This window comes from Babylonia areolata, chromosome 3 (assembly GCF_041734735.1).
Source record: "Babylonia areolata isolate BAREFJ2019XMU chromosome 3, ASM4173473v1, whole genome shotgun sequence".
Classification (NCBI taxonomy): Eukaryota; Metazoa; Mollusca; class Gastropoda; order Neogastropoda; family Buccinidae; genus Babylonia; species Babylonia areolata.
Window position 1 is genome coordinate 19,866,139 of NC_134878.1, and position 18,178 is coordinate 19,884,316.

At 39.4% G+C, this 18,178-nt stretch overlaps 3 protein-coding genes across 3 annotated transcripts; 1 reads left to right on the forward strand and 2 right to left on the reverse strand.

Annotated features, from left to right (window-relative positions):
- Positions 1 to 155: 155 nt before the first annotated feature.
- Positions 156 to 5,301, reverse strand: LOC143280491 (uncharacterized). Its single transcript, XM_076585150.1, has one exon. It carries the CDS (start codon positions 4,962 to 4,964, stop codon positions 3,768 to 3,770), a length of 1,197 nt encoding a protein of 398 aa, XP_076441265.1. The 5' UTR covers positions 4,965 to 5,301; the 3' UTR covers positions 156 to 3,767.
- Positions 5,302 to 5,368: 67 nt separating this feature from the next.
- On the forward strand, positions 5,369 to 12,598 carry LOC143279834 (G patch domain-containing protein 3-like). The gene is made up of 2 exons (XM_076584065.1): positions 5,369 to 5,801; positions 9,499 to 12,598. The coding sequence occupies exons 1-2, from the start codon at positions 5,398 to 5,400 to the stop codon at positions 10,811 to 10,813; spliced, it is 1,719 nt and encodes a 572-aa protein (XP_076440180.1). The 5' UTR covers positions 5,369 to 5,397; the 3' UTR covers positions 10,814 to 12,598.
- An 821-nt stretch (positions 12,599 to 13,419) lies between these two features.
- LOC143279837 (deoxyhypusine hydroxylase-like) lies at positions 13,420 to 18,178 on the reverse strand. Its single transcript, XM_076584071.1, has 4 exons — positions 17,791 to 18,178; positions 15,644 to 15,720; positions 14,716 to 14,965; positions 13,420 to 13,831 (listed from the first exon to the last, which is right to left on the reverse strand). The coding sequence occupies exons 1-4, from the start codon at positions 18,068 to 18,070 to the stop codon at positions 13,497 to 13,499; spliced, it is 942 nt and encodes a 313-aa protein (XP_076440186.1). The 5' UTR covers positions 18,071 to 18,178; the 3' UTR covers positions 13,420 to 13,496.

Below are 18,178 nucleotides of genomic sequence, written 5' to 3' on the forward strand. Positions count from 1 at the left end.
GAGAAAAATATTGAATTCAATACAGATTTTAGAAAATATATAGAGAGAAAAACATTATTTCAATTTCATTTTTTAGTGTAGAAAAAAAGTGATGTATACTCTGATTCTGTGCCCTCACCCCCTTGGTAATTTTGGTTATCACGAAGTCATGGACCTTTGCTGAAATGTTCACTTTATTTTTTTTTCACAGGAATCTTGAAGTATCTCATCCACCCAGTGTCCATCCCTCACCACCCACGCACACACCACTTTCCCACTCCCCAATCTTTTCAGTCATTTTGAGAATAGTGCTTCTCAGTACAGCTAAAAATGTTTGTTGTCACCAATGGAATGTGAAGACAACAAAAACCTCTCACTTTGGTGTACATTAGCCACCCACAAAACAACAGTGCATCTCCAATCTTTTATCTTCATAAGAAAATGGGAAGATAAACAGTTTTTCCCACAACCCACATGACATACCAAGTGAAAATATAACAAGAATCAATCAGAAAACCCAAAACCAAAAGGGTGAAATCAAGAAAAGGTATGTTTCCACAGAGCATATTGACTAATTCACTTAGTGTAAAGGAGGGAAGGAGAGAGCTCTAGACAGTTTTCCGTGATTCCCTGAGGAATCAAGTCGCATAAAAGCTTTCACTTTTGTACAGAGACTCATCACTAACTGACCTGCTTTGAGCTGAGTGCAGCAGTAACCATTCTAGATTAATGATGCTATAAACTTTGAATTCATTTTTAGACAATGGTATCTGATCCTTTTGACCATTTGTTTAATATATTTATGAGACCACTGATTAAGCTAGATTATGCTGCTATCTGAAGACTTATTTCTGTTTCACAATGATAGATCAAATATACATTCTTGACCAGGAATACCAAATTAGACTTGCACTTGGATTTCTTTCACTGAAGACTGTATTACAATGTACTGTTCTAAATCAGACTGCTCCTGACAGATTTTACTGGTTGGATATTTGGTCTCCAGCTTTTAGAATATATATCTATACAAGGCTCAAGCTGCTTAAATTTCCGTGTATGGATGAAGTATCACAACGCCACCAATCACAGTGGTAACTAACCAGTCATTGTGAAACTGAAAGCGACTAGTTTCTCCTCCAAAGAACTTGATCGTCCCCTTCCTCCTCCTGTTCCTCCCTTTTTACAAACAATCTTCTTCTTCTTTGTTCATGGGCTGCAACTCCCATGTTCACTCATATATATATATACATACACACACACACACACACACACACACACACACACAGGAGTGGGCTTTTACATGTATGACCATTTTTACCCCGCCATGTAGGCAGCCATACTCTGTTTTCAGGTGGTTGTTTTTACAAACATTCAAATTGTATGATCACATTCTACATGTCTTTCCTCTCTCCAAATTTTAATGTCTTAACATATGTAAATGTTTCAGGGGATCTCTTTACCATGACTCATGGTCCCCAAAATCACAATGAGACATTACTGTGGAGTGTGCAATAACAAAGGCAACACAGAAAAAGAAGGTAACAAAAATATGGAAATAAGAGTGATGTGGGAGGGAGAAAAAAAAAGAAAGAAAAAAAAGAGGGCATTTGTACAGAGTTTGATTAATCCAAGTACAATAAGAGATTGGTAAACATCCTAACACAGTCTGAATACAATCTCAAATTTCCTTCAATGCAAGCAATGTAGTTGTACTGAATTCATGTACAAGCTGCTTCAGTTTCAGTTCTGTGCCCATTACTCTTGTTCTGAACTTGTCAAAATATGTTTCTGATTTACTTTGGCACCAAATTAGCCTCTCTTCAGTCTCTATCATCCAGTTAATTTATAAATAATGTATACATCTCTCAACATATGAGAACAGCATTCTTTACAATATATTTTAATTATTTAGCACCTCATACTAGTCACTGAATTCCACTGTTTACATTTGGACAAGAGAGCTAAAGCTTTCATTTGGACCATTACACAGATTAAAACACACCAAAAAAACAACACATTTTCCATAAACTTAATTCAACAAAAATTAACAAATCGGTAACATAAATGTAGCCAAGTGCTCAGCTGACTAAATATGACTGTGACTCAACTCACAGCACAAGCTGAAAGCTGAGCTATAGCAGACACCTTTTTCGCAACTAATGGCCAGTCTTCAACGGCTCACGCAAAATGTGTGACGCCATTTCAGGTTTGAATGCATAGCCCATACTAAACCTATCTCTAAACATCCATTAAATCAAGTCTCTGTATCGTTTGCTGCAATATTATATTTGTTGTCAGTCTAAAGATTTCAACTGACGCTAAGCTTACATTTAACGACAACGACTCCACAACTGGTGTCGCTGTACGCCATTGGGTGAGCTGAAATCTGTGCAACTGATGCACCATATTTAATTAAATATCTCTTTTGTCAGATCAGTAAACTGCAAGTATTATATACTGGCAGAATTGTCGCAAATCCATCTTTAAATTCATTCCATTTGTGTTTGCCTACATTAAACTGATTTAATGCAGTTTGTAATTTTCAGTGGCAAGCTCACTAAAACTGACCCTTTTCAGGTGACTTAAATAAAGATTATAAATTCATCTTAAATAATCAATACTTCATTTTATACTCATTAGAAAGCAGGTGTTGAGCTGCTTCTTTTGAAACCAATCCGATGTAAGTCGGTTCAGGAATCATTTAGAAATCTATCACTGAACACCTTGTAACAAACACAATTCTAATCAGATTTTGCCTGGTTGGGGACCTTTTGTTTCACCGGCCACGCGAGCGTCAGTGCAGTTCGCTTAACTTGCATAAACAGACGGAGTGGGTGATCACTGGTCACTTTTCCACCTGGCCAGTCACTGGCGAGAGCCTGCTCTCTCTCTCTCTCTCTTGCTGTGTCGCTAGCAGTGTGTGTTGTGTGCGTTGTCCCAGAGGCCAACATCTTGCTACGTATCGTTTGCACCGTTGTCTTTATCTTCTTTTCTTTATCTCCTTTTAACTATTGTCAATAAAACAACAGAAAACCCCTTTTGTGATTGGCTTGCTATATGTTCCTGGCCTGCGCATGAAACTTTTCTATCCTTTAGTTTAATTCAGTAAATCATTAGTAATCATTAATTCTTTTGTATCATCCCCTTTATGATAATAATACCACTCAGGACCACGGCTAAATAAACAATTTCAATTATTTGCAAGCATTCATATAATTCATACAAGACAAGAAGAAGCAAATATGATCACCTATACCAAATATTTATCAATGATCACCCAAAACTATGACTATTTCAGCATAATGCCACAAGGCCAGATATTATCCATTCATACAACAATAATAATATTTATGAAAATCAACATCAATATATAAATTCTATGACCATATATATATACCTATACATTGATAAGACAATAGGTATCATCAACTTCCCTCTCTAAAATATGAGAAAGCATGAATCTGAGAACTGGAAATAAAACACATACAAAAACTTGTCAACAAAAATAAAAATTACATAAGTAAAACCAAAGGTGAACCGATGATTGCTATGCATATTCCAGAACCACAACTCATAAGGTGTTACTGATTCAAGAGGTGTGTCTTCACTTTCCAGTTGTCTTAAAACTATATATTGCTGTTGTTTTTTCCTGCCTGTTTTCATCATCACAATGGTTATTCCCTAAAAAAAATTTTACAAAACAAGTATAAACCAATACCAGGAGAGCAATCTTTGACAAAAATTATAATTTGGTAAATGATACAATATCTCAAATGATTGATGCAACACTATGTTGATCTCCTACAGAGATGCCTAAACAGAATGAGATCTTTCAGAAATGTGGGAATGGGAAGTGCAAGCACATCATCACGTAATGTGTGCCGCAAAAGACTGCGGATCTTGAAGCAGCAGAGTTCCCTCAAAGAGCGTGGATTGACTGTCAGGTACTGGATTTGCTGCACAATGTCAGCATGATTTTGGTTCAGCCTTGCTGAAAAAGGTAAAGCTGTCTGGCCATTCAGTTTGCACCCTGCCTCAACCATCAGGCGCAGGATCCTCTCCTCTCCACGAAGGGCAGCCAGGTAAAGGGGTGTCTGACCTGCATTATTGGCTGTGTCCATGTCGGCATTCACAGTGATCAGGAAATGTGCCACATCAAGCTTGTTGTAGTAAACAGCGAGGTGGAAAGGAGTGTAGCCATTGATATTGACAGCATTGATTTGGGCTCCATGATTGTAAAACATCTCTGCAATGCCTGTGTACCCACTGCTGCAAGCAATGTGGAATGATGTTTCTCCATCACTGGTTCTTTGGTGGATGGAAGCCCCTGCCTCCAGCATGATTCTGGCAACATCAATGTAGCCATAGCAGGCCGCAGTATGCAGAGCACTCCAGTTGTCACGATCGGCTAGGTTGACATCAGCACCATGTTGGATGAGAATCCTACACACTTCTGTGTGCCCAAGACATGTCGCTGCATGCAAGGCTGTAAATCCATCCAGCTGTGCTGAGTTAACTGATGCACCTCTGTCAATAAGAAACAACACTGTCTCATTCTGCCCATAGGATGAAGCCCAGTGCAAAGCAGTCCGATGGTCATTGTCTCGACTATTCACATCTACTCCCTTGTTCAACAAGACATCGATACAGTCGATGTGTCCATTGCATGCAGACATGTGTATGGGTCGTCGCAGCCACATGTGATCATTTATTTCTGGATGGTCAGGTTCTCCCCCGTTGTCCAAGAGCAATGTGAGAATTTGAGACCTCCCCTCCATAGCCGCCAACCACACAGCACTTCTATGGCCACCACAATGTGGTTTTACTCCCTGCACTGTGACAAGGTCTGATACTTTTTCGTAATCATTGTCATATATAGCACGCAACAGTTGGGTATGTTCTCGACTGGCGTTGTCATCAACAACGTTGGATATGTGCAGTGGTCTAAGGATTTCCCCCGGAATCCCCACATTACGGCGAGCCATGTCAAGTTATTCTATATTCGTGAAAATAAAAACTTGCATTGTAATAACTACGTGGTTCAGCCACCTCGGCTGTTTCACATAACTGCTTTGAAATGATCAGTTGGCACCGACAGGACTTCATGCCCAGTGATTTGTTTCGGTTCTTTTATTTGATTCGGCATGCTACATTTTGTCTCCCTGAGCATGGCCCATGAACTGGTTCAATAATTCATGAAACAAAATCAAGACCAAACCACTACATTCAAGCTGCCATGCTATCGTGCTGGAAAAAAAACACACACACGTAGAATTCGGTACAGCTGACAGAAGACGAGTAGTTTGCTGGTGCAGCTGGCAAAAACAATCCAATTCAAAGGTTTGCTACTCTCCGGGAAATTTTACAGTTACGTCCCCTGTCAGATGACTGCGACGTTTGGTAAACGAAAGACGATAAATGAAAATGACGGAAAAGGAACACCATAACATTTCTCAGTCGTCTTCGGGCGTTTATGCGGTTGTAAACAACATTCCGCCATTCTATCGTTCAGCAGACTTAAGACGATTTTTTTCTCAATTTGTAGAAACAGGAGGATTTGACTGCTTTCACTTTCGCCACAGACCAGAAAAACAGTCCGTGAAGGCTTCACTGTCAGAAACAACCAGTTCCTCAAGTGATAATAAAAATGACTCAGAAACATCATCAAGGGGACCTTTTGCCAATGACATAAAAAGAGAAACATTTTGCTGCATCATACGAGTATCAGAAGTGAAATTTGTTGAACTGTACAGGACATACCATCAGAGGAATTGGCAAGACAGCAAAGGAGAATCGGTGTCGAGCAAGTGCTTAATTTCAAGGCAAGTGAAACTTACCGGTTCTCTGTTCGCATTCTTAACCCCTAGGCTGCCTGCATGACGAGATAACTCGTCATGGCAAGCATGTATGCTTCGCTGCCTGCATGACGAGATAACTCGTCATCGAAATATTCTGACTTTTCCCTGCTTTGCATTCAGTTCGTTGACAAAAATGCTGGTAGCTTTAGCTTGGGGAATCTTTCTGGATTCTATTCATAGCTAGAAACACCATCTGCGTCATAAGGCAGTCCTTTATTTGAACGTTTTGGTTGGGTTACTGGCCGCAGTCTTTGCCTGGCTCCTCTCCTCGCTCGCTCAACAAAATGTCGGACTGACTCCGTGCTCAAGACATGCGCTCGTGGCGAACTAAATCAACCAAGATTACTTTCTTTAGCTAATGCTCAGAAAGAATTGGAGCATAAATTCGAAGGAGAAGACAGTGGTGAACATTTATAGGACGATTTGATAGAAAATAAAGGGAGCAATAAAGAGAGTGGCCAAGATACAACTATCAATGAGTGATGCAGGCTGTTCAACTCAAGCAGACGAATTTTTAGCAGGGCACCGTATGAGCTATTTTCTTGGCACTCAGCCAACGCGGTCTGATGAAGTGACGGTGTGAGAGGGGTGAAGAGGAGGGGGGTGGAGACTGAGGGGGCGTGGCCTCACATCCATATTATCACTTGCAGAAGTCACAATGCATCTATTTCTTTTTCAGTTTTTTTATATTGTGGTTGTTCTAGTATGATTTTGTGTGTGCAGATATCCATTTGTCCAGAAAGTGATATTTTTGTGCAAATTACCAGACTAATGTTTGTAATGAACAAGTTGAAAATGTGACAAAAAACAAAACACAGATTTCAAAACAACAGCATGTCACTTAAAATGCATAAAATGGGAAAACATCATGTGTTTTGTATTCTTTATTCATTTCCCTTTCAGAAAATATATACTTTTATGGGTCTTTCTCCAATAACAAAGAGCACAGAATTTTTTGAAAATTTATACCCGGTTTTTGTGAAAAAACCCTGGCAAATAGATTTCACTTAAATTTTATTTTCCTGGCAGCGAAAGGGTTAAGTACGCGTACACACACACACACACACACACACACACACACACACACACACACACTCAGTCTCACACACACATTCTTAAGCACACGTACACACACACACACACACACACACAATGCACACACATACTGTACTACAGCTACTACTGTTACTACAACCACCACCACTAATAAAAGTAATATCAACCCAGTATTCTGTTTCCACAACCACTAATATTTACTATTACAGTTTCTGAATTGAAGAACACCAAAGCTCTCACACTGCACACATTTGAAAAAAAATATCTCACTGCAGTCAGACAGTCATGTTGCACACTTTTGAAGTGCTGTGTTCATGTGTGAGTTACTTATTCATTGTTTTTTTGTTGTTGTTGTTTTTTTGTGAAGTTCATTGTCAGTTTGAATTGGAAGCACAGGACACAGGCAAAATGCTTCATTTTTAAAGTTGACTGTCAGGCATTAGAATCCACAATTTTTCCCATCAAGGTGGAATGGGTTGTGTTCACAAGGCATGGATGTTGACTCTGCCAGTCACACAGAACAGTGGAGAAGAAGTAGCTGACTATGGTACATTGCACAGTTTGGACATTGTATGTGAATTTTGATTTTTATTGATGATGCAGGGCTTCACCAAAAATGTATAATGAAATAGATAAATAAAAGGAATAAGAAAGTTACCACACCACAGCCATACTTCGTAAGAATATCCAAAGAATTATGCCATCAGCCATATAAAAGATCAAATAAAAATCATAACAGATGATGCATGTGTGTGGTGACTGCTATAGTTTTTCAGTCTCTCACAGACATGGACTAGATTGAAGAAAGGATGTGAATGTTGGTGTCATCATCTGCTTCACTTTTTCGCTGGTTATTTGCCAGTTTGGTTTTTAAGATCTCTTCACATTTTTGTTTCACACTGCTGAGCTCCTTTGTGAAGGTTGACAGAGAGGGAGCTTCACCAGATGTTGTTGGTGAAGAACGCCAATGGGGGGTGGTTTGGGGGGGAAGGAAAGTTGAATTTTAAGGTGTTAGCTTTTATAGAGCTGTCTTATTTGAGGGAGTGTTAGGGCCTTGTGCAGACCTCTGGTACCTTTGTTAATAAGTTGAGTCAAAGGCACACAATTTAAAGCCAGTTGTTTACCTGTCTTCCAGAAGCCAGTCCTGAACTTTTTATCACCAAGAGTAACACTGCGTGTTTTGTTGTAGTGTGATATTTCTTAAGTTCCTGTAGTGTTCTGAGAAGTTACACGTCATATAAAAATCTTACTCTCAGCCAGACTGATTGTGCCAAACAGGTGCAGCTATGCATGGCCCACTTGTCTGACACTAGTGACAGTAAACTAGCCAAACAGGAAGTAAACATAGGAATTCTCTTTACTGGTGTCTGTACATCCTTTAACCTTCGCTGGCTGTCGCTTTTGACTACACACGGAAGCTCATGTGGGTTGTCCACAACCCACACCTTTTAGAGACAAAAACCTGTATATTCCTCCAAAGCTTGTGTGGGTCATGCACGACCCATACTTTGTAAAGAGACAAAAACCTGTATATTCCTCCAAAGCTTATAGCAAAATATAGAAAAGGAAAACATATTGTAACAACTGATTACACACACATGCACTCGCACACACACACACAGACTCACACAAACACATACACTCAGAAGAAACACATGCTCACGCATTCACACACACGCACATACACACACACACACTCACACACACACACACATGCACACACAACTGATCACACACACAAACGCATAACACCACATGCACATACATACAAACCCTCTGAGTCTGATGCACACAGAGATAGATAGAGAGAGAGAGTGAAATTGAGACACAGAGAGAGACAGACAGACAGCGAGACAGAGAGAGAGAGATGACTCATAGCATGCTATACACGCACTATCAAAGATATTCAGTCACACAGGTACATCCTGTTAGAGAAAGGGATGGAAGGGGTTATAGCTGAAGACAGGCGAAAGGGACGGGGCGGGGTGGGGGGTAGTGGGAGAGTAGTGGGGTAGTGAGGCTATTGAAAACTTCTTTATTTTCCTTCACTAATTGCAAATTAAACCTTCTGAAATCACTATTAAAAATCTATGTGTCGTGCATGACCCACACAAGCTTTCGAAGGGTGACCATGTTTTTTCCTCTTTAAAAAGCATGGGTCATACACAACCCACACAAGCGTCCGTGTGTAGTTAAAACGCCACCTTTAATTGCTCATTAATTAATTAATTAATTTTTTTCATTTTTTGGCAAAAGTTGGCCTTTTAGGTGTAGGAAGCATTTCTGAAATTTCATAGAAAGATATTGAGAATTGGCTGAGATATTTGCGTTTTTGTACCCTTCTGAGTCGTGTATGACCCACGATAGCCAACGAAGGTTAACAAACTGGTTTATGCAGCAAGATCCCATGCTCTTAAAAAAAGTGTAGAAAACTAGAATGAGTGCATTTGCTTATCTTTTGATTTCTTTTTCTCCCATTTACATGTGTAACTCTGCTATAATGGTAAACAGCTCACTGTGTTGTTTTACTGCCAAACTGAAAATTAAAAAAAACAACCTTCAAATAAGAAAAGTGGTCACTTGAATTATATGTTTGATTTTTCAGGTTGAAAACTGCATCTTTTGATCTTGGAGACACAACAGATAAAAACACTGTGACCACCAGCTGTGGAACAGTCTCCAGATACCAGACAAGAGGAGAGAAGAGACAGATTCCTGCAGACAGAGAAGAGTTTCGTGAAGAAGACCTTCAGAGACTTCCCGAACTCCGCCCACCAACAGTCATGCCACATGGCAATGTTGGAACTCCAACTATGCACTTCATGAAACTGATCCAAGAGTGCCGTCTCCCCCCTTCAATCATCAAAAAGTTACAGCTGGATTTCCCAAAGTCGAAAAGCAAGGGAAAGTATGGCAGTGTCCCATTTGATTACCAGACAGAAGTGATAGAGACAGCTACTGGTGATGAGGATGTGATAGGTGAAAAGGCTGAGGGTGAGACAGGTTGCACAGAAAGTTCATCCATTCACAAAAGTGCTGGCAGTAATAATCTCGCTAAAAATATAAGTGATACTGTTCCTGGGATACACAATGAGGAACCATCAGCTGAGAAAACACCTCTGTCCTCAGACAACGCACCTAGCTATAAAGAAAAGCGTCACCTCAAGAAACTTGCCAAGCAAGAAAGACGCAAACTGATGGCAGAAAGAATTGAAGAGAAAATGATAGAATTTGAAAAAGGAGGCTCGAGTTCTGAAGATGACAATGACACCTGTGAAGAATGGGAGAGACACGAAGCCATGTACGATGACGTATCCAACCAAGGACGCAACAAGGAGCGGTTGTTTGAAGAAGAAATGGAAGTTGTTTGGGAGAAAGGAGGAAGTGGGCTTGTTTTCTACACAGATGCACAGTACTGGCAGGAAAAAGAAGGGGACTTTGATGAGCAAACAGCAGATGACCTGGATGTTGACATGAGTGCCTACTATGAAGACGGAGCTGGGGATCCCGACATCCGCGATTTTCTCACCATCCGACAAGAACAGAGACGGCGACGTGGCATTGAAAAAACAGACCGATTCTCTGCAGGGATTGGGAAGTTTGAAAAACATACTAAAGGTGTTGGGAGAAAGATTCTTGAAAAACAGGGATGGACAGAAGGCAGTGGGCTTGGTTCCTCTGTCCAAGGAATTGCTGATGCTTTGGACACTGAGGGTCAGCATCCTAAGGACAGGAAAGGGTTAGGTTACCGTGGTGAGAAGCTTATGAGGTATGGACTGTCAGCCCAGCGAAAGCGGAAAGCCAACAGTGATGTGCTGATTTCAACTGTTTATGACACTCCTGATGACACAGACCCGCTTGAGCCTTTGTGGAGAAGGAATGATCCAAGCCACATAAAGCACAGAGACAGAATCAATTAAGTGTGTGTGTGCGTGTGTGTTTGTGTGTGTGTGTGTGTGTGTTTTACTGACTCTTTATGTATATGTGTGGACTCATGTGAGAGCGTTCATGCATGTGAGAGAGAGAGAGAGAGAGAGAGAGAGATAAAAACTCAGGGAAAGGGAGAATGGGAAAGAGAGATAAAGGCTTTTTTTTTTTTTTTTTTTTTTTTTTAAGGTAATCAGTCATTGAACATTGAAGGCAAAGTATGCGGAATCATTTACCAACATTAAATAGAATGTCAATTTATCAGTAAATCTGAACAATTGTTTTGAACCAGCAAGACTGACAGCTAGCTAAGGGTACTGATCCAATATGCTGATAATGATTACACTTCAACTGTCAGTGAATGTAGGCAAATGTGACAAAATGTTACCCGTGGTTAAAAATGTTTGTTTGTTTACTGTTTTGGTTTGGTTTGTGAAAAAATGTTACCAATGTTTGAAAATGATAATTTGTTTATATTTTGTTTTTGTTGTATTATTGGTGTCAGGAAGTGTGGAAGTGCTGAGGAAGAATCAGGTGAAAATGAATGAGGTAGTTTTTTTGAGACGGTGATAGATTTGTTCTGTGGAACATGTAATGATGTATATTACTTTGGGTAGTTAGGTGAAACCTATTTAGTCCCTTGTCTTGACTGGCTGCACTTTTTGTGAAAAGTAGTTTACAAGTGAACTTTATTCTGAAATGAAAAATTGTGACCAAGTTTAGTGTTACTCCTTACTGAGTTGAAGGCCCATACATTTAGGGCTCTGTTGCCTCTTATTGGCATCTTGTTGGTCTGGGTACCAGTGATGTGGCCACATAAGTATAGATGTCTATTTCTACAAACGATCCTCACAGGATTGATAATTGAAAACTGAAAAATTGTTTATTCAAATCATTTACTTTTTCTTTTTCTTGTGAATCAAATGTTATTTCAAGTTTGATTTGCTTGTTTCAAGGATCGTTTGAGTACACAGTATGTTAAAGTAACCGAAATCCATGCAAGTAAAACTTTATAGGCCTGTATTTCTGTAGTCTGCCAAGATTTCCATTCTTGGAATCTTCTTTGATACTAGTTTTAGTTACTCTCTTGAGCTATTGGATAGGCCGAGTGTTTCATGTGGAACCTCAGCACTTCCTACCTGCCCTTGGTCTGTAGGAGATCCCTGGATCTGCATGCTCACTAATGGGGACTGGAGGGGTCCAGTCAAGAATCTTACCACATGCTGTCTCTTGAAAGAAATGGGAACAGGAGATCCAGTCACATTTCTTAACCCACTTAGAGGGACAGCCAAAAGAGAAGCATATTGCTGATATCTAAGGATTAGATTATTTGTTTCAAGATTTAGTTCTTTGAAAGAATGTGTATGTGACTGGAATGATTTGAAATATTTTGATATATTGAGTATAAATCATAAACAGAGGGAACATTAATAATAATTTTGTCTGTATATTGGTGTGCCTTTCGAGTGAATGAAGTGATGTGTGACTGTGGAGTATGACAACTGCTCTCAAGTTTATAATTTTTGGAAAATATTTCAACAGGGAAGAGATGTCATGTGTGAGTGTGTGTATGAGTGAAAAAGAGGGCTTGTTTGTTGTTTCTTTGCATCATGATGGCAAAGTTGATATTGGTTTGCCAACTGCCAAAGAAACTTGGAATTTGTCAATTCAATTACGGATCAGGCAAATGATTAGATGGGTTTTTTTTTAATCTGTGTCAGTTGACTAAAAAAAAAAAAAAGTGACATGCACTGTCCATTATACTCTAACACTGGCAAAAAATGTTCCCATCTCTTTTAATACCTGCATTGTTTTCGTCAATCTATTTTAATACCCACATTGTTTTTGTGTGGATTGCTGTTGTTTTATGCAAAATCAACCCTTTCAAGAACAGGAATTCGTCATGACTGTGCAGGCACACACACACACACACACACACACACACTCAAGCCTTATCACTTGGAACTGTTTATTCAGATCAGCATATGGCAGCATTGCTATCGCACATTGTCAGCAATGTATATAATCACACCTGGGCTGCAACACACACACACACACATTGCTAAATTTATTTCAATGTTGTGTGTTCATGCATGTACATGTTGATGAAGCCCAGGACTCCCCTAGATTCCACACTAAATCCGTGTAAAGCATTCAGAAACCTTCATATTATTCTAGATTTGCCCTTTCAGAGACCACATGACAACCTGAGCACCTTCAGTAATCACAAGGACACCATCAATTTCCCCTTATCAATTAAAGAAAAGAAGAAAAAATTTATTGAGTTGATGTACTCACATAAACTGACTTTAGACACTTTAAACTAGTCAATGCCAATTATTTTTGGAAAGAAAGAAAGAAGGAAATGTTACCACTGCCTTTAAAATTAAGCAGTTCTGACTTTCCTTTGGCCAAGGAAAGGGCAATACTATGTAATGTCCATACTGATTAATTCAAGGGCAGCCAATATCTGAAAACATGGAACTTTATAGATTTTTCTTATTGTTATTAGTATTAGTAAAATCTCTGCAGATTGACCCCTTGATCGCAAATATTAGCACAATCAACACTGTTCTGAAGGATCACAGTCTAATTAATCTTCAAACAGTCTTTAGTTTAAAAGAAAAAAATATCCCAACTCCGGTCTATAATTCCCCAATTCCCAATCAAGTGAAATCATCCAGTAACTTCAGCACCTTTCTCCTGATTCATTTTCTGCAGGGTGTCTGCATACTGAAACTGGCAGCTGTTCTCATACTCGCTCATGTCCAGTGCAACAATGCAACTTTCTCGCACCACCCTTTCAGAATCTTTCAGGTAATTTTGGAGCTCTGTCACAGCTTCATCCGTGGCAATAGATCCCAGGGCTTCTGCACACTCGTGTCGCACCATGGGGTTTTCATGTTCATCAATAAGATTGGCCCTCAGCTGGGACACGCAGGCATCACTCTGAATCTGGCCCAAGACGTAGGCTATTTCATGGCGAAACAATGCGCTCTTGCACTTCAGTCCTGCAACACAAAATGTCATTGGGTTATCAATATAGGTTGGTCAGAAAACTGCACAGTCTCAGCAGTCTCAGTTTTCTTAAAACAGCTCTAGGGATCGGAAAGAATAAATGTAATAAATATCCCATGCTTTTAGGGGGTAAAAATACAATGTATTTTGCTGCTGTTGTTGATTCCCATGGTCAAAGAAGTTGCAATGAGCAGTGTCTCAATTTTATCTTCTTCTTCATTCATGGGTTGTCCCACTTTCACCTGTATGTACACGGGTGGGCTTTTACATGTACGACCATTTTCACGCTGCCATATGGGCAGCCAAACTCCCTTTAAGGGGTGTGCATGCTGGGTATGTGGGAGAGTAGTGGGGTAGTGAGGCTACTGAAAATAAAACTTCTTTATTTTCCTTCACTAATTGCAAATTAAGCCTTCTGAAATCACTATTAAAAAGGTATTTGTCGTGCATGGCCCACACGAACTTTCGAGGGGTGACCACGTTTTTTCCTCTTTAAAAAGCACGGGTCATACATGACCCACACAAGTGTCCGTGTGTAGTTAAAACGCCACCTTTAATTACTCATTCACTAATTAATGATTTTTTTTCATTTTTTGGCAAAAGTTGACCTTTTAGGTGTAGGAAGCATTTCTGAAAATTCGTAGAAAAATATTAAGAATTGGCCGAGATATTTGCGTTTTTGTACCCTTCTGGGTTGTGTACGACCCACGATAGCTAGCAAAGGTTAAAGTTCACAGTTCTTTAATAGGCTTCAAAACAGTTTCTGTGAAAAGAACAGAACAAAAGGAAATCAAACAGGAGTGGGAGTGTTAGCAATACTGAATTAATTAATATTCAATATATCAACTGTCATTGTCCAGCTAAATGAGAACCTCACCATCAGCCAAAGCCAAAACTGAATCCTTTGATCCAATGTTCCTCAAGGTGAACATTGCTCGGTAACGCTGAAACAAAGGCAGCGATTCATCCAGAAGACTGGTCCTCAGAGCCTGCACATCAACGCTGGATGCTGGTGGGGCGGGATCCACCGAGGAGTACGGGTTGGGAAGCAAGCCAGCTTCCTCCTGACTGCGCTGCTTCTGCAGCCACGCTATCCTCTCCACCGCCAACTGGCACGTCTCTGCCACCTGAAAATGGGAGTTCAACAAAGTGCTGACTTGACTGTCATGACATCCCCCTCTGTCCATCCATTCACTCAATCACAAATGCACACTGAATATAAACCCCTTCACTCAATTTACACACCCACACTTGCACATTGAATAAGAGGTGCAGGTATGCATTTTTTTCTTTAAGTGTCATGTGTGGTGTAACTGTAAGTGCCTATCATGTGCCTGCCCTAATTAAAAAAATAAACTTTCAGTCAAACTACTTCTTTCTTTAAGACCAACATTGAATTATAAAGTTTTCAACTGCAATCTCAACTGCATGCAGATGGCAAATATACTTGCCTCATATGTGAAGCTGCAGAACCACATATATGTATTACAATAGGAGATGACATAAATAGAAAAATATCATCCTGAAAATGGCGAAGATATAGATCTGTTAGTTCATATTCTTTGCTTAAAAGAATTACTGGTAATTACTGGCATTAGTGGCAAGAAGTGTACATAAAATGATATTGTATTACCCTACAGTATAATTTCTATGAGAGTGTACATATACATCGATACAATATATCATATATGCATCACTTTATGCATGACAATAATATCATGATGCAAATTATTAACTGCACCATGTAAGAAAAAGCTTAACATGCTTGATAATATCATTGGAACACTAAACAAACAAACATTTACCTCAACAACGGAGTCCTGTGCATAGGTCTTGAGCAGATCTAAAACTTCAGGAGAACCAATGGCACCAAGGGCTTCCCCTGAAACAAGAACACTAAAATCAGTCATTAATGTCATGCACTTGAGATGATTTGTGTGACAGAAACAGCAAGCTTTTCAAAGTGTCTTGACAGCTCCTGAATGCTTGCCAGTGAAGAGTTTACCTAAGCCTGCCTTCACTGATATAACTCCTAACAATGGCATGCACACACTGTGAGTGAACGTAGTAAAAATCCAACAAGTGCTCTTCAAAAAGTTTAATTATTCTGGAATACTCAGTAAATTAACTATCACCTTCAAAATGCCAAATGTTGTGAAGACAGTATTGCTATCATGAATAAACATGAATACAATCCTAATATGGAGTACTGCATGACTTGTGACTAAATGCATTGACCAGCTCCTGGCCTAATCAGCAGATGAGCCCACACATGGCTTATGACACCACTGGTTGATTTCAGGGAAACTGAGTGCGAATATGAATTGCACACACTGACTGGTCTGAGTCACTGATTGGTCTTGGAAACTTTGGTGACAGCACACATTTTGGACTTGTTCCAAAATGTATGCAGTCATAGATTTCACTGATAGTTTAGTCAGAACACTCTGGATACTACAAATTCACTTTGTGGTTGGTTTTCTTTGTATGCTTGTTTGTGTTGTTACTTGTTAATAACTATTTTTTGTGAAAAATTCACATAACAAATGTGTGTGTGTGTGTGTGTGACATATATAAAACTATGAGAGATATAAACTAACATTGCTAAAGTAAAATTGTTGTTCAACCAGCTTAAAATCCTATACATCCCATAATTTCAGAATGTTTTCAATAGCAAACTCTTTTTCTTTTCAGAAAAAAACCATAGTTTATGTACTTTGAGTTTGACAAAACATGTAGCCTGAAGATTTCTTTTTTGGCGATTCTATTTACAGTATACCCATTTTCACACACACACACACCCAAACCCCCCAAAAAAACCCTGGCAGAGGCCTTGCAGGAGATATATTTCTCTAGCAGTGAACTGGTTAACTAAAGGAAGAAAAAAATGCATACAATGTGTGTGTCAAGTGTGTGTGTGTGTGTGTGTGTATACGTGTGTGTCACTGTGTGTGTGCATATGATAAAAAAAATCGATATGTTGTGATATGACTATCAGTGGCAGACTGGTAAGGCTGTTCAGCCTATATCTGGTCTTGATGGTCTTTTACAGTCTGCTCTAACCTTCCCTCTAAATTCTAACCCTAGTCTTTTGACTGTGGACTAGTCTGGCATGGCTAGACAGTGTGGCACTGGTGGAAAGCTAACACTGGGCAGTTCATATTATTTTTAGCACAGAATCCAGGCATTCAATGCTGGAGTGTTTGCCACATCAGAGACCAATTTATTCCATGTTTCCAATACACTATTTGAGAAGAAGTGGTGGGGTTTTTGTTGTTGTTGTTGGTTGTTGTTGTTTTTTTGTGTGTGTATGTGTGTGTGTGTTTGTTTTCAGTTTATGATCATGTCCTCTTGTTAGACTCTTCCTATATAGTGGCTTCAAAACCTTGGTGTGTGTGTTTGTGTGGGTGTGTGGTGGGGGTAGCAATTGAAGCAAGTTCTAGCAATGTATAGAATCATACTCAGTAAGTTTACAGGTCTCTTCTTCCATGTGACAACCAACATCAGTTCCACAAGAAATACTGATGGACAAACTGTTGTACAACATTAAAATATTAACACAAGAAAGTCTAGCTTCAGTAAACGAGTTAGACTGTATGGAATCAACTGCCACTGCATTTAAAACAAGCACCATCAACTAACTCATTCAAGAATCAACTGGACTACAAAATTCTCAACTATTTTCAAATAGTTTGATGAATAAATAAAATGTAAATGATTCATGAAGCGCCGAACCTTGACCAAAGTATGTAACAGAATGTGTCATGAGATCAAAGAAGGGACTGTTTATAAGGTTCATAGCTTGTTTTTGTCCCTAAACAACAACAACTACTACTACTACTAGTACTACTATCATTGTATCAATATGCTGATGAAACTGACATCGCCCACAATAATATTATAGGTCGAATTTTATAATCTACTTTTCAGTCAGATGTCAAATAGTACAAACCTGCTTCATGACGGACCATCGGCTCTTGCGTCTTGTCTTCTAGAACAGTGATCAATGATGGAATGGCATATTTATCTTGCATTTGGCCCAGACAATAGGCTAACTCGTGTTTAAGTAACGCCGACTCGTCATCAAAACACGACGCAATGATGTCGATGGCTTCATTTCCACCAAGATTTTTCAGCGTGAACAATGAACGAAAACGGTCTTTCAGTGGCTTGCCCTTATCCTGTAAGACTTTGCCAATTTCTCTGATGGATTCTTTTTGTGTTGTCGTCATGATGGTCACTGTATCAGAAAAATCGTTACAACAATCCAAAGATCATTCAGACGTGCCGACAACCATGTGTTCAACTCGCAGAGTTGCACAACACGGACTTAAGGAGTG

What these genes read in the sequence shown, in the direction of transcription:
- LOC143279834 (XM_076584065.1), top strand. Translation starts at nt 5,398, where the DNA reads ATGAAAATGACGGAAAAGGAACACCATAACATTTCTCAGTCGTCTTCG. An exon ending in AGCAAGTGCTTAATTTCAAG is followed by an intron (nt 5,802 to 9,498) that starts GCAAGTGAAACT and finishes TTGATTTTTCAG; the next exon opens with GTTGAAAACTGCATCTTTTG.
- LOC143280491 (XM_076585150.1), bottom strand. Translation starts at nt 4,964, where the DNA reads ATGGCTCGCCGTAATGTGGGGATTCCGGGGGAAATCCTTAGACCACTG.
- LOC143279837 (XM_076584071.1), bottom strand. Translation starts at nt 18,070, where the DNA reads ATGACGACAACACAAAAAGAATCCATCAGAGAAATTGGCAAAGTCTTA. An exon ending in GATGGTCCGTCATGAAGCAG is followed by an intron (nt 15,721 to 17,790) that starts GTTTGTACTATT and finishes TTCTTGTTTCAG; the next exon opens with GGGAAGCCCTTGGTGCCATT. An exon ending in AGTTTTGGCTTTGGCTGATG is followed by an intron (nt 13,832 to 14,715) that starts GTGAGGTTCTCA and finishes TTTGTGTTGCAG; the next exon opens with GACTGAAGTGCAAGAGCGCA.